At 35.8% G+C, this 14,868-nt stretch overlaps 1 protein-coding gene across 4 annotated transcripts in view; it reads right to left on the minus strand.

Annotated features, from left to right (window-relative positions):
• Positions 1-14,868, minus strand: part of CACNA2D1 (calcium voltage-gated channel auxiliary subunit alpha2delta 1) — a 365,472-nt gene that overhangs the window by 34,007 nt on the left and 316,597 nt on the right. For 2 of the 4 annotated variants that reach the window (XM_082280237.1, XM_082280239.1), the window contains exons 17-22: positions 14,380-14,454; positions 13,023-13,097; positions 9,808-9,864; positions 5,928-5,984; positions 4,832-4,903; positions 1,000-1,061 (exon numbers count right to left, since the gene is read on the minus strand). In XM_082280237.1, the coding sequence (XP_082136363.1) occupies positions 1,000-1,061; positions 4,832-4,903; positions 5,928-5,984; positions 9,808-9,864; positions 13,023-13,097; positions 14,380-14,454 (398 nt within the window). Of the gene's footprint in view, positions 1-999; positions 1,062-4,831; positions 4,904-5,927; positions 6,000-9,807; positions 9,865-13,022; positions 13,098-14,379; positions 14,455-14,868 lie in introns of all 4 variants that reach the window. The other 2 variants (XM_082280236.1, XM_082280238.1) reach the window with 1 other exon arrangement.

Raw genomic sequence — 14,868 nt, forward strand, 5'->3', positions numbered from 1 at the left:
ACACATATGTAGAAGAGTTCAGTTTTAAAAATGTATATGAAGGGCAGGAACTTTAGGCAATCATTAAATAGGTATCATCATCTTCCAAGTCGCATCCTTAATTTTTGCACTTGGATTTCACTCGTGTAGAACTGCAACAGTTTCTAATGAAGAGCTACAGAAATTAACATTAAAATTATTGTACAGTTGAGCCATAAATGAGCTGACCTTTAATGACACATTTGCCATTTATACAGAATATAAGTGAGATTGCTGAATATTTAGCAATAGCCTTGTACCAATTCTCCTCCAGGGAAATCAGTGGCAGTTTACCTGTCATTAACAGCTACTGCTAGCAGAAATTGCTAATTAAAATCTATAATTTTATGTTTAATAGGTTTTCTGGAAGGAGACTCTGAGGATTTATTGCTGTATCTCTTGCCAGAAAGCTCAGGAAGAATTAAGAAGTCATGTAAACGAAATGTGTTTCTCTAGTGATTGCTAGATGGCAGTCTGATAAAAACTTCCTTTTTTTACAGAGTACAGAGGCAGTACAACAGAAAAATGAGATGGTGAATAGAATATCCTAGGTCTGTGTTTTGTTGTTAAAACCAATTTGTTTGGTTTTACATTCAAACTAATGTTCGCATTCTCAGTGACTGTACACCTGTGAAGAGGACGACAGAAAATGGGATCCAGCTTGGCTGAGGACTACTGTAATTCACCATAACAGAAACTGCATTTTGGTCAAAATTTGACTCAGTATTAGTACCATGTAGTTTTGAACTAGAGTAGTTTAACTTTCCTGAGACTTGGAAAACCTTGTTTTGAGTAATGTTAAGGAATGTTTCTACATTTCTTCTAATGTTACAAAGCTGTGTGCTTAAATGAATTTGATATAATACACGCACCAGCGTCTCCCTAGCTAGCATAGAAAGTGTAATGCTAAAACTATTAACCAAAATTAACCAAAAGGACATTTAAATAAACAAAGGAAGTGAGTGAACAGAAATGAGTTACCTGTAATCAGTGCCATTCACAGCAGTCCACGTATACGTTCTGTTTCCTTTATCAATATACCTCTACAAAGAGATATTGGTGAAAAATTAAATTATTAAACTCTGGAGCATCCACAATTGTGACCTTTCTTTGAGAAATACAGAGTAAAACCACGTACAAGTCTGTTGGATTTCTATTTATTATTTTGCTAAAATCATGGGTTGAGATACAAATCCTTTCCTTAAATATTTTCAAAACTTATATTTTGCAAAAGAATCAACCACATCTTCTTTATTGAATATTAGCAAAATGTACATTTAAAGAGAACCAGACAAACCTGACCAATAATTTTCACTTTAAAATTTATTAGCCAGACCTATGCAAACCTTTGTCTATGTGATTTAAATTTGATAAAAAATATTTTCTCTTTTATGGATCATTTTGCAGTTTAAGGTATGAAAAGATAAAAAAAAACCAAAAAACCACTCAGTTACAAAAAGACTTTGTAGGTAAGTCTTTAAAAACAAAAACAACCAAAGCCTTTCCTTTCAGATCTCAGCACCACTGGCTTCATGCATTTAAATTCGAATCATAAGTACATGCACAGCCTGGTAATCCCGATTGTATAGACACCCCCTGCTAAACTTAACATGTGTTTCTAATCTCATTAGGAGGGTCTTGAATTTGGGAAAAAAAATAACATTGAAATAAATGTTTATTTTTAAATAACTTAATACACTAGGATAATCTTTACCATTTATTTTCTTGTGGTATGAAAGATAGTGTGATAGGCACCGTCCCACAGCTCCCCATAGATTTAATCATGAATCCACCTGGCTGACATCACTTTACTCAGTTTTCCACTTTGAAAGCTATACAATTATGCCAGCTGCAACATATTATTATTTTATAATCGAATTTTTGTACATATGCCAGCAATGAAGACTGTACAGCTGTTGCGCTGCAACATTACAAACACTGGTGAAAGGTACCACTAGAGGTATACCTCTAGGTTCTTTCTTTCTCTATGGTAAAAGGATAGTGAGAAAATGACTGTAGCTGTGGAAAAAAGGTGACTTATATGACATTTATAAACTGAAACCTTCTCACTACCTGGCTGCTGCTTTTCAGTACAGCGTGACAGTATAAATAATTTAATAGTAATTTTTGAAAGAAAATGAAGAAAAAGATAAAAGAAAACCAGAAAGAAGATGCATATAACAGTGTCTAGTACCCTGATATATTTTATATTTAAGGTAAAAAGATGGTCGATGAGATTCCTTCCCAAACCTATTTATATTTAATGTGTACTTTGGGTTAAAATCAGCCACTTGAACATAGCTCTGGCAGTCCCTCCTAATCAGGCACAGTGACACCCTGTACCTCCACCAAAGAAAAACAGTGCCCAAGGGGAGAGGGGAAGGAAGAGAAGAACTGGGCTGTAATTAAATCCTGTTGCCTCCAGCATTTTGAGAATGCTTGAAAGCAAACTGGCTGAAAGCTCCCTTCAAAGATAACACAGCAGATAACACATCCTCACACCTCAGCTCCCATTTACCTTTGCCTACTTCCTTAGTGGGCGGTCTGAGACCATCTCATCCTCAGCTGATCACTGCCAAAGAACTCACACATGTTATTTCAGCTTTTGTGACCCTTCAGTTTTCACTACTGCCCACCCCGGCTGCCACATGTGGCAATACTTTTGTTCCTATGGCATCTTCTCTGTTACTTGGAAAGCCCCTGAGGCCTTGGGAGACTCCAGCACACCCCACCCACATTTGCTACAACTCCAGTCTCTATGCTGCAGTATGAGGTCATCTCCCAAGACACTGCTGGGGCCAGCTGCAACACAAAAGCAAAGCAATGCAAACTTAAACCAAAAAGCAAAACAAAAAGAACATAAATTTTAAGCCTGAAGACTGCAACTGTCAGTTCAGAGCAACCGACCACATCAGCCCTTTTTATAAGAAAATATATGAAGCTATCAAGTGCTAAGTGATGCATGGCTCATGCATGGCCCGTGGTTTAAAGCAGCTTTATTCTGGTTCTAGCAGCCTGGAGCTGGGAGGGTGCAATAGCTTGAAGCAGTCATCTTAGCCAGCCAGCTGTGGCTGCTCCTTTCTTCTCTCAAAGTGGTCTGGATAGAGGAAGAAATCTTGGGCCATGGTGCAAGGGAAGGTGAGGATAATTAATTTCATTGGCATTGAAACATTTGGGATCAAAGGCTTGGGATATTTTATTCCAACACAGATTGTGGTCTGGGCCACGTGTAACTGGCACATTCTCATGCACCCAGGGATGTTACATTCCTCCCTCCTGCCCGGATACTGTAACTGACTTCAGCACTTGCAATACCTCCCTCCCTCCCTCTTTGGGCAAAGAGTTGCAGGACCAACTGTTTCAGGTCTTTCATAGCACAGAGCCTGAGAAATGTATGAACAGCCTGAAATCTCTTCAACAGGTTTGCCATTAATGCAATATCTTGTACAACCCTAATCATGTTATTGTCTTTTTGTGACCTTCTAACCCTCCCTCTTCTAACCACCTGCACAGAGACTTTTTCACCCAGAGACCTGGAAAGGCACTCCTTAAACAAAACAACATAAATCTGAAAGTGTCCCAGCATTGAGTGTCTCCCTTCAATAGCAGTTTATCTTCAACACAGATGCCAGCAGGACTTTGGACTCTGACACTGGCTCAGGAAAGACCCAGTTTCCCTTAAGGGAAGAGACTGATGGCATCCTAAACAGAATAGGCTCCTGACAGAGGTGAGGGAGCAGAACTGACATCCACTGGGACTTATCCTCTCTGCCCCAGCAAACACCTATTTGTGCACCATTCTCCGACAGTGGAGCCATTCAGGAAAAGACACAATTTTTTCACACAGCAGGATTTACCCTGATTGTAAAGCAGTATTGTAAATCTTGGTTTTAGCATTTTACAGTGAGAAAGCACAAAACAAGAGTCCAGGCAGGAGGCAAGGGCACTGCTGATATAGGCCTCTTTAGAAGAGTATGGGAAGAAGGGAAAGCCAGTATGAATTAACTGCATGGTCCCAAGCAATTCTTCTATGTATTATTATAGTGAGCTTATATGCAATGTTTGCGCAGTGTCTGCTAAATCATCAAATTAGATATCTTCAAGCTGACTTATGTTCAGAGTAAAAGAGTTTCAAAAAGATGTTGTGGAACTGTAACTGTGGGGCATACTCTGGCCAGAACTGCTCCTTCAGCACACCAGTCATGATGTCTTCTCACTGAGGTCCCCAAGAAGTAGAGCACCCAAGTAATGATCCATATCAAATTTGAGTATTTCCTATTGCTAGGAAACATGACTGCTTATTAGTAAGTATTTCAGACAAGAAAATAAAGAACTCAACAAGCTGCTCAGAAAGTACATGATATAACTGTAAGATGAATTTGTTTATTCCAAACAGTCATTTATGGCATAAAAATGTTATTATTTTTTCTTACAACTTTCTTCCCATTCAACCACAATATAAACTACCAAACCCATCCTCACACATCTCCGCAAGCAAATTAAGCACTTTGTTTTGGAATTCCTGCACAGAAGTAGGCTGGGTCCATTTCCTGTTGAACAGAGTGTAAGACCTCATCAACAACTGCCTGATTAATGATGCACCAAAGAAACTAAGAAACAAAACAATTTTTTTTTTCCTAAGTACTTTTTTTTTTTTTTTTTTTTTTTTTTACTATACGCCAGTAAAACAAGCAAATCTAGAGGGAAAAAATGGTACAAATTGTCATTTACAAAATGAACAACCCAGCATTTAACATTATTTTTCTGGTTTGCTTTATTCCTGTAAATGTAACTCTTTGGGTTCCTATCTTACCTCATCTTGGGACTTGACCAGTGTTTCAAATGTTTTTTCTCCACTTTCTCCATCTATCATTTTTTTCCGAATCTATTGGCAAGGAAGAAAAGGAAAAAGTGAAGAAAAAAAAAAAGGAGAAAGTGCAGGTGTTGCATGTAACATGAATAATCTTTTCAGTGATCAAAATATTTCTCAAAAACACAGAACACGCTAATGCATATGGAAATCACAACTCTTAAATAAAGTTTTGTTTATAATTCTGGTATACTTTGCATTGCAAGAACGTGCCATAAAACTCCTTGATGCTGGGCACTGACACAGAGAATGAATTCTGTGTGCATAAGAAGGAGTTTTGTCTAGCATTTCTTATGCCTTCCAGCACATCTGTGTGATTCAGGTAGTAGCACTGATTCACAGAAACATTTTTGTACCAGTCTGAGAGTAACTCCCCCCTGAAGCAGCCATTTCAAAGTAACCTAAGGCAGATTTTAACACATACCAAAGAATACTGATTATTGTAATTATGAAAGAACAATTTCAAACTAAGTGAACGAAATAAGTTAAAATTGTGAAATGTTTAAAAACCTTTCATTTTATTTCAGAAAACTAACAAATTATTCAAAAAGTTATCATTTCAGAATATATTACAAAGTCAGTAACTGAAAAATATACAGAGAAATTAATTTTTTGTCTACACTTAACTTTGTTTCTCAGTTGTTTCTTGCCACAGGAACAACCTTGTGTTAATAAGAGTTAGGAAAATACTTTTAAAATATTTCAGGTAATATTTTAATATTCTACTGGAAAATGTTCTGTTTCAAATTCTTCTATCTTCCCTTCCCAGGAATTGTTACTTCATGAAGAAAAATTTAAGTAGTAATCATGGTGTTTTTCAAAATGAGAGGAATGTAATGCATTGCCCTTGCATATGAATAATACTGGGATTTAATTTCTTTAATTATATCTTCATCTCTATAGAGCTATCATCTTAACAAATTTAAAATTCAGATTTATATTTAAATAGATTCCATTAAAAACCTAGAACATTTATTGCTTTTCAGTTACATGGTGAAATACAAGCAGGAACAGGTACTAAGAAAACAGGTAATCTCACCTCAACTTTAATATCATTTTCCAATTCAGCATCTAGAAAATCCAGCGTAACAGGCTCCTGGGATTTAGGATTCTGAAGCAGAAGATGTTGAATTATCAAATAATAAAGACAGAGTACTGTAATACTATAAACCACTCTAATCCTTTCATTTCAAAGTAACCTACTTAACTGGGCTTACTTACCCATCTATTTTAATCTCTTGTAGCATTACTAGTGGCCCTTTCTCATTTATTTCATTTTGTCGGATAGAGAGGTTAATTGGATAAGTGAAAATCCAATTAACACTAATTGCCAGTGTCTGTCCAGAGCCATGGGGCTTCTGCTGAGGTGCTGCTTCCCCTTCTCCTGGCATGTCACAGACTGTATTGGTGGGAGAGGAATCAGGGAAAGCAGAGGAAGCAAAGGATATGAATCTCTCACTGGATGTCCTGCCTCCAAGAAGGGAGAGAGAAATTTGGGATTGGTTTTCCACCCAACCAGTAAGCTGGGTAACTCCACTCTTTGCAATTTTGCCAAGAGCAAACTTGCTGTTATGAGGTGGGAATGGACTATGGTTCAAGATTCAAAAAGGCAGCAGTTACAGCAAATTTTTTGGGGTTTACAAAAAATAAACCCCCACTGGTATTGTCAACATGACAGGACTTCCCTGAACACCATGGAATTTCAAGAGCATTTCTCTTGACATTGGTACTGTTATCTCAGTTTAGAAGATGGAAACCTACAGCACAGAAATACTGAAATCCAAGCTTCCAGACCTAAGGAATGTTGATGATGTCAACCCTCAAGCATGGAGCACAGAGAACTTTGGTGGCCTACATGTTTAGCAGCCCTGGCCCCATAGGAGTGCTGGAAGATCACTGTAGCTCTGCTGAACTAGATCAGACCACCCTCCAGCCTCTGCTCCTTTCTCAGTTGCAGTCTTCATTTACTTGGCCAAAGCCATCTTCTCTATGAGTTGTTGGGAATCCAACTTTTTTTTCTGGCAATTTTGCCTAGGCCCTATTGACTTTCTATTGCACGTGGTGTAAAAATCATCAGTCATCATCATCCAGTAGTTACTTAATGCATCCCCTAAAAGTGAGTGTATTTATTTAGAAAAAGCAGCATGAAGATATATTACTTAAGCATTTAAATCTGACAGTTCAGGGTAGAAAATGAAAAAAAAAAACCCCATTTTTAAGGGATTTCAGCAATGCTCCTATAGCAACATTTACAGGTAAGACTAAAGTCCCTTCCTTCAATTATAATTATATTCCTCCTATCATAACATTCTCTGGCAAAGTTACCTGACAAATGTACATGTGACTATTCTATCAAGGAATGCAAGCTCGTTTCGTCACAATTTATGTATGTACTGGAAGCAAGTAATATCCTGAAAAACTGGTAAAAGATGTCTTCGTATAACAGTCTGGAGCACCAAGAGTTTAACAGCAGCTCTTATTTTCAAGACTGCAGTACAGAATAGTTCCAGAAGACAAACTATTAGTTCTTCATTTTCTTGAAGAAAAAAATGTAGATATTTCTGGGTATATGGAATCATTCCTGTTCTTATCAAGAGCTGTCTGTTATGAGACAAACTAATAAATTTATTCTCAGGAAGATGATATGCACTGAAAAGATTGTGGACAAATATTCTGGGGATTTCTTTAAAATATTTACTGAAAACTTTAAGAACATTTTTCCATTTCTCTTTATATATGACAGATAAAACTAGCAACTTTAATATAATGGCATTAATATATGCTATCTGCTAATTCAAAATTATTCAATTATTTCTATGCAGTTGCTTTTCCCTCCCAACAAATCCACACTCTCAAAATAAATAACAAAAGGCTAAAACATAAAAGTAAATAAAATTTTACATATCTTACATGCAATGGATAATGAATAGCATGGTCAAACCCAAACAGCATGCATGAAGGCATTGGCATGGCAGAGGAGGCATTTATGAAGTTCATATTCCATTCCAACACACAAAGGAACAGAGAAGAAAATAAATGGTAAAAAAAAGAAAGAAAAAGCCATCACATCAAATCAAGGTCAATATTCATTTCAAATGATAACCTGGGCTAGTCAGAGTCAAGGAGTCCCAAAGACAAAATAGAAAATTTTAATTCTGTGAAAATTCAAGTATGCATTAACTGTTTGTTCTTTTTAAGACATACATTACATCACTTCATATTTCTTATATGATACTTATTAATGACTTTTAATAGGCAAAAAAACTAAGCCTGAGGCACAAAGACAACCACTAAAAATTAGAACAGAAAATTCCTACACCCGTACTTTAAATGGAAACTATTTCCCCTTTATGTCTCTTCCCCCAAGAATGTTTTTACCAGTATTTGGGCTCCATAATTTTTATTTCCAAGGTTGCCATTTTGTGGGGTTTATTCCAAGCCACGAAGAAACAAACTTACAGTTCAGTTTGCTCTCCTCTTTATCCAGTCATGCATGTAATATGACTGGAATAAGCACACCACCACCACACTCACCAGCACAACTTAACAAAACAGAACAGAGTAAATCACTAGCAATGAAGCATGCAAACAAAAGGATTGCAATCCATTTTCAGCATGACGAATAAAAGCAAGGATCTATAACTTCAATGACAACTCAAGAAGGAAACAAAGAAAGAAAGAACTGGTGCAGCAACATAAAAAAAATGTTAAATAAAATGTTGTTGTAGTGTGTTTTGGGAGGTCACTCTTCTCACAAATTCTATGGATGGCCTTCTTTGCTGTGTTGCAGGAGCCTAGTTCCTACTCATACCTGCAGTACTAGCAAAGACAAAAACTATTAGGTTTCTTTTAAAAGAAGTGATGTTAGGAGGTCAGCAAAATCCTGGGCCACAGAGGTAAACTCAGGAGCATCTGGAGTGGATGGGAGCCCAGAGCCAGTGTTGCACCTTGCTGGGCAGCAAGCACTGCAAGGCAAACCCACCGGCAGCCAGACCACACCCATGGCAAGCTGAGGAGCCAGGTGTGCTCAGAAAACTGAGATTTTTTATGATTCAGTGCTGATTTCTCTAGTGCACAAACAAAAAATCTGATCCCGAGGTGGCCTTCTACACATGTTATAAACACAGCCACCCGGCACTTGGTGAAATCATTGACTTAGATCAGGATTTTACACCATGTTTTACTGGTGGTGTTAAGCAGGCCACAAGTTTTGCATTATAGACTTCTGCATGTGTAAGAAATCAACGTGATATACTGTGTTTAAGTTTACTAATTTGCTAGTTACATTGTTAATCTATTCTTTTAATGATTTTTAAGTTTTCATTACATGTTTTCTGCTCAGGGATTGCATTACATAAACATGACCGGTTACCCTGTTCAGGTTAATGGCAGGTAATTCTGTGGAGTTGGGTCTGCTAAACTGAGAAACCCCATGTAAACAGCAGATAGAACATACTCCCTACTCTGACTTCCCTAGGAAAAAAAACCAGAACATTTCATATTCTGTAATTTTATGCTGCATACACTGTACAATAAAACTTGGCAATAAAATCATAAGAATGATCTTCTGATCTTCTCTTGACTTTGGGTTTATGCAAGCAAAGCCAGCACAAGTAGTCTCTTTTTATTTCCAGTCTTCAAATTAATTTCAACATCTGAAGAAGAATTTTTACAGCACGACTCTAATTAGCACCTATTAGTAAAGCACCATAATTTAATGGAATGCCCTTCACTACAGCCAATAGCATGTTTTCTATTATTTAAACAGGAAAGGATGCAAACTTCATGCTTTGGAAGCTGTTGGTCACAATAAACATTTCTCTAGTTAGAGTTTTCCTAGTAAGCAGGGCAGAAGCTTTCTAATTATGCTTCCAGGTTCTATGCATTCTAATGCACTAATCACCTCCATCCAAAGTTACCTGTACATTGGGTCTCCTTTTTCTCAATTTAACTTTTGGTATGCCCACACCAATTTGCTGAAGTAACAAAAAAGCAGTAATTTATATTTTGCACTATTAGTAAACAGCTTACATAGAGAATGGAAGTGTTCTCTCAACATCTGTTCTGTCCAGTGTATGTTTACTGCAAGCAGAAACTACCCCTCATTCTGATCATGAGTTCTGAGCTCTCTGCCAAAATTACACACAGGTTTTGTATAGGCAAACAAAAATCAGACATATGTTAACATGAATTAAATTACCAGAGAGTTCTCCCTCCCACATACTCTGACAGAATAAAATATAGAATGAGAATAGCTCACTTTTTGTTTACTTTTGTATTTGCTCTTAAAGCCCAGCTCCTCTTATGTTTCTTGAATAACCCTAAACAGGAAAACAGAATACTGGACCTCACTGAAGGTGTATGGAGTTTTAGGACTGTCATTAAATGGATTTTGATCAGAACCACAGTAAAAATTAAGAAAAGGATTCTAATCTTTAGAACAGATTGGGAAATTGAATTATTTATTGTTTTCAAAATCTAATTAAGATTAAGCTTGTTAACACATGCTTAATGGACTCACTTCAGTGACTATGTTTATTTAGTGGCATCCACATATACAGACATATACAAAGAAAATTTGCAATAAAACATAAAATTAAGCACTTAAAAAAAAATAAAATGCAATGTAACTAATTACACAAACATAAAAAATAGTTTAAGCTGTTTAAAACTATATTAAGCTTAAAATAAAAAGATTTCTCATTATGCTTTGGCATAGTTTTCATGTAGTTCAGAAATAAGAATGTGATGGGAAAATTTTTAAATATTTTAATATGCTTTTGAACTTGTTGTTTGTTAACTTTTCTCAGTTGTGCCAACAACTTTACAAACTTCAAGACAATTTCTCAAAATATCAATTGTGTTGAACCAGTTGTGATTTGAGGAAACGTTTTCAGAAAGAAAGCAGAAGACGTTCAGAAGAAGGAAGCATTGAAAGTCTAAGAGACCCTCACCTCTCCAAAGGTAAAGATGTAGTTATGTTTTAGTTTACATCTATTGAAAAATTGCTGTCAAAGAGGGTTAAGACGTTTGTTAATGAGTTAATGGCTATCAGGAGGTTCAACTAAAATTAATATGACATGTTAAAGAAAGTCCATGAATTCTAAATACATCTGTCTTTGTTGTGTACCTTAGTTTTAAACTGTAGTTCTTGTATCAGTCTGAATAGCATGCACCACCCCACACAAACTGGGAGTGAAAAAGTCTAGTCTGTGTAACTGTTAATAACAACAATAACAATAATAATGCAAATGCTTAATATTACATTTAGACATTTTTCTACAACATTAAAACTATCACTTATAAAACATTCTGTTTTAAACACACTCTAAATCAAAATTTTGAGCAGTATGGGAAAGCATCTCTGGACTTCCATATCCGACACAGACAAACCATGACAATTAATATCCTAATAATCCATCTCAGTTTGCCTAGACATAGTTGGGATGAGCCAAGTTTCTAACAAAGGTTTTTGCTCTCCAGGGTTGTGTGGCAACGCTGCAGGATAACAGCACATATGAGATGAACAAAGTCCATATCCATCAGTTTCTCACAAGACTAGACCCAAAATGAGAATATTGCATTGCTTCTTTTTACATTACTCTTGTGAATGAAAAGATAGCTTAATTTGCATAGAAAGATAAATAGGCCAATCACCATCACCTAATTACCATAGTCTCTAATTAAGAAAAGATTGGGTCAGTAATGATGCAGATATTTGTCTCTGAAGAATTCACCAAGAAAAATCATCAAATCAAAACTTTCATTTTTTTAAGACATGAAGATCCAATGCAGATATCCAGAAACTGAAGTCCTTCTCAGTTATGAAGATTATATAAAAACCTTCTATTCTACAGTTTTCCTTTTATTTTTTAAGAGTCTTTCAAAATAAATCAAAAGGGATATCTCATTATTAGTTATGGTCAAGTTATTCTTTCTCTTCTTCAGAAGCACTTTTTTCTTTCTTGTTATGTTACACATTTGGCAAAAGATTTCAAATGTATTAATTACTTCACCAGGAAATTAATTCAAATATTCACAAAGCTGACTTCTTCCAGCTTAAGAATTAAATTACTCACTAAAATATGTGGATGAATTCTTAATTTTTTCTTCTTTCTTTGACAGTTAAAAATGTTATTTTAACTCTGTCTTTTATATAATATACTGTTATGAATTCAAGAGACAGTTTACTGAAACTATGTTTCTAATGGAATTAAAATACAAGAATTTTCAAAAAGTCCACTAAACAGAAACTTGTTTAATATGGAGAAACCTTTAATTAAAACCAAGATCAAAATTCTGATTTCAGGAAAAAAAAAATCATCCATATGTTGAAATTTCTCATCAAAGTCAGGGAGGCAAGTTATTTAAGGTGATATATATATATTTAAGGAGATATATAATGTAGGAGTCTCCACAACAAGGAGAGGACTGTAAGGACAACAGTTAATGGATAAAGACCTAAACTGAAATACTTGGTTTCTATTTTCCTGAAATTTGAGGAAAGTTGTGTCCTAATCATATTTAGATAAAAAATTTCATCTTTAAACATGAAACACCTTTCTCAAGTTAAACTACTAAAAATCTAATGTTCTGGGAAGTTGTACTCAGCTAAATCCATCCCAACTCTGCAGATCAGGTTTCAGCTCTGGTAAACAGAAAATAAGCAAATAAATAAATACAAAAATTCAAGTAAAATACATTATGTTTGCCACTGATTTCTTTGGTTTTGCAAACACAAAAATTATAATGTCTTAAGTAAGAAAGCATCACGAAAAAAGGTGCACAAAAGCTCCTCAGTTTGCTTCAGGATTGTTCACAATGACTTTGTACTTTTCACAATGATGTTACATCTACCACTAATTGTTTTTATATTAATGTGTATTGAAATACTTCACATATATAAATGTGCATTCAAAATATACAACTTTTTTATTCTATTGATAACCAAATTCAATACAAGCCAAAGATGGTGGATTGGATGAAGCCATGTATGCATCACAGATTTTCCTAACACCCACAAAACTGAGAATTTTCAATGTTGCTCTCTGGTACCTTCAGCAGATCCTAGTTTCTGATTTTTTCTGACAATATTGCCTTATTACAGAGAAGTAAATTAGAAGGTGTTTCATACCTTTGGTTGGAGATTTGGATGCAGTAGCACATACCCATTAGGATCAATTGCAAAATAGTATCCATTTGGACAAAGCTGAAAGAAAGAAATGAAATTTAGCATTACATGGTTTTAAGCAATGAAGAAAGAGTAATTAATGGTTTTCAAGAAATGCTCACATTGTGGAAAACACACTGCTTCAGGCATCATGAAGTACCAGATAATTAACATAGAGAAAATAATTTCTTAATATTTACATTTTAGGATCATAAACTTGGAGAATAATTTAGGCTTCTAGGACCTCTGAAGGTCAGCTGGTACAACCTTTCTGAAAGCAACTGAAAGTACAACTGAAAGCAAAGCTAACTACAAAATAAAGCCCATCTTTGAAGCTGGACAAGGTTTCAGAGGTCTCTCCATAACCTCTCTGGGCAGGCTGCTGTCTTTTTTCCTTAATTCCAGTTGGAATTTCCATTGCCACACCGATGTTGATATCCTCTTGTTGAGGCAATGTCGAGGTCCATTTTCTTCACAATTCCTCTTAGGTCACCCTTAGGTTTATTCTTCAGCCTAAACCCATCTCTCTCAGCTTCTTGCTGTGTACCAGGTACTGCAGACCTTTGGCCAACTTAGTGGCTCTGCACTGGGCCTCAGTGTATTTCTTACACTGAGGAGATGAAATGACAGAGTACTCCTGATGCAGGTATTCACCACACAGCTGGTTTATACCACCAGGACACACTGCTAACTTATGTTCTACGTGTCCTCCACCACAACTCCCAGGTCCTTTCCTGCCCTCTGAGGCAGTCTGTCCCAGCCTGAACTGTGGTGTGAGATTATTCCATTCTAGATGTAGGACTTGCATCTGCCTTCAGTCAAATTTGTGATGTTCCTTTTCTTCCTCAGTGGTTGTTTTCCACAGTATTTTCATAGAAGTTCCACAGCTAGGTGTCTATTACATAAATAAATCAGTTGTACAGAATAGGGTACAGACAGAAACCTATACTAAAGACATTTTCTATAAAGAACTGTCCTAGATTAATGGCAAATATTATCAGCTGAAATGACTGTATACCCTACATTAAGAACCAAGCACTTAACTAAAGACCAGTGCCTTAAGGTATAGGAAAATAATTACTTGTAATATATCCCCCAATGTCAAAGCTGACTTTTACAGAGTGCATCCTGATGGACAAATCACACATATATGGCTGGAGACAAAACCACAGAAAATATACAATAGAAAAGAATATATGAAAAGAAGCCTGCTGATATTTTGACTTAAATCCTGTCATTTCTGTATGACTTACGGAAGAGCATGCACAGAAATCACACATAAATCATGCATAATGAGAAACCACCAATGCAAGCAGCTTACCGTAAATCGGGGAGTCAGTTTTTTTATGTCCTCCAAAGAGACATCGACCCCCATTACTCCAAGAATCAGCTGATTCTGGTAAAATTCAAAAATGTTAGTATACATTTGACATATTTACAATGCAGAATTACTGCAACAGTCAGTAAATTTGTGCTTTTGCCTTCATCTTGTTTGACAGATAGATTTGAGAAGTTGCCTATTTAGTCATATGTTTATTCAAAATATTTTAAATAATGTCAAACTGATCCAAAATAAAATTTAATACATTCAGAATTTAGTGTAGAGTATGAAGATTGTTTCTGAAGATGGATACTTTCTGGCATGACTAAACAATATATATAAGAACAAAACAGGTGAAAGCAAAAGCAATGCAATTATGTTGCCAGTTGTGTAGATACTAAACTACTAGCACCAACACAGAGCTACTTTCCTTGTTTAGGTTGGGCAATTGGTAAGTGAGACCTCAAAACAATTAACTCTTTGGGCTAT

Source organism: Coloeus monedula, assembly GCF_965178545.1.
Source record: "Coloeus monedula genome assembly, chromosome: 4".
Classification (NCBI taxonomy): Eukaryota; Metazoa; Chordata; class Aves; order Passeriformes; family Corvidae; genus Coloeus; species Coloeus monedula.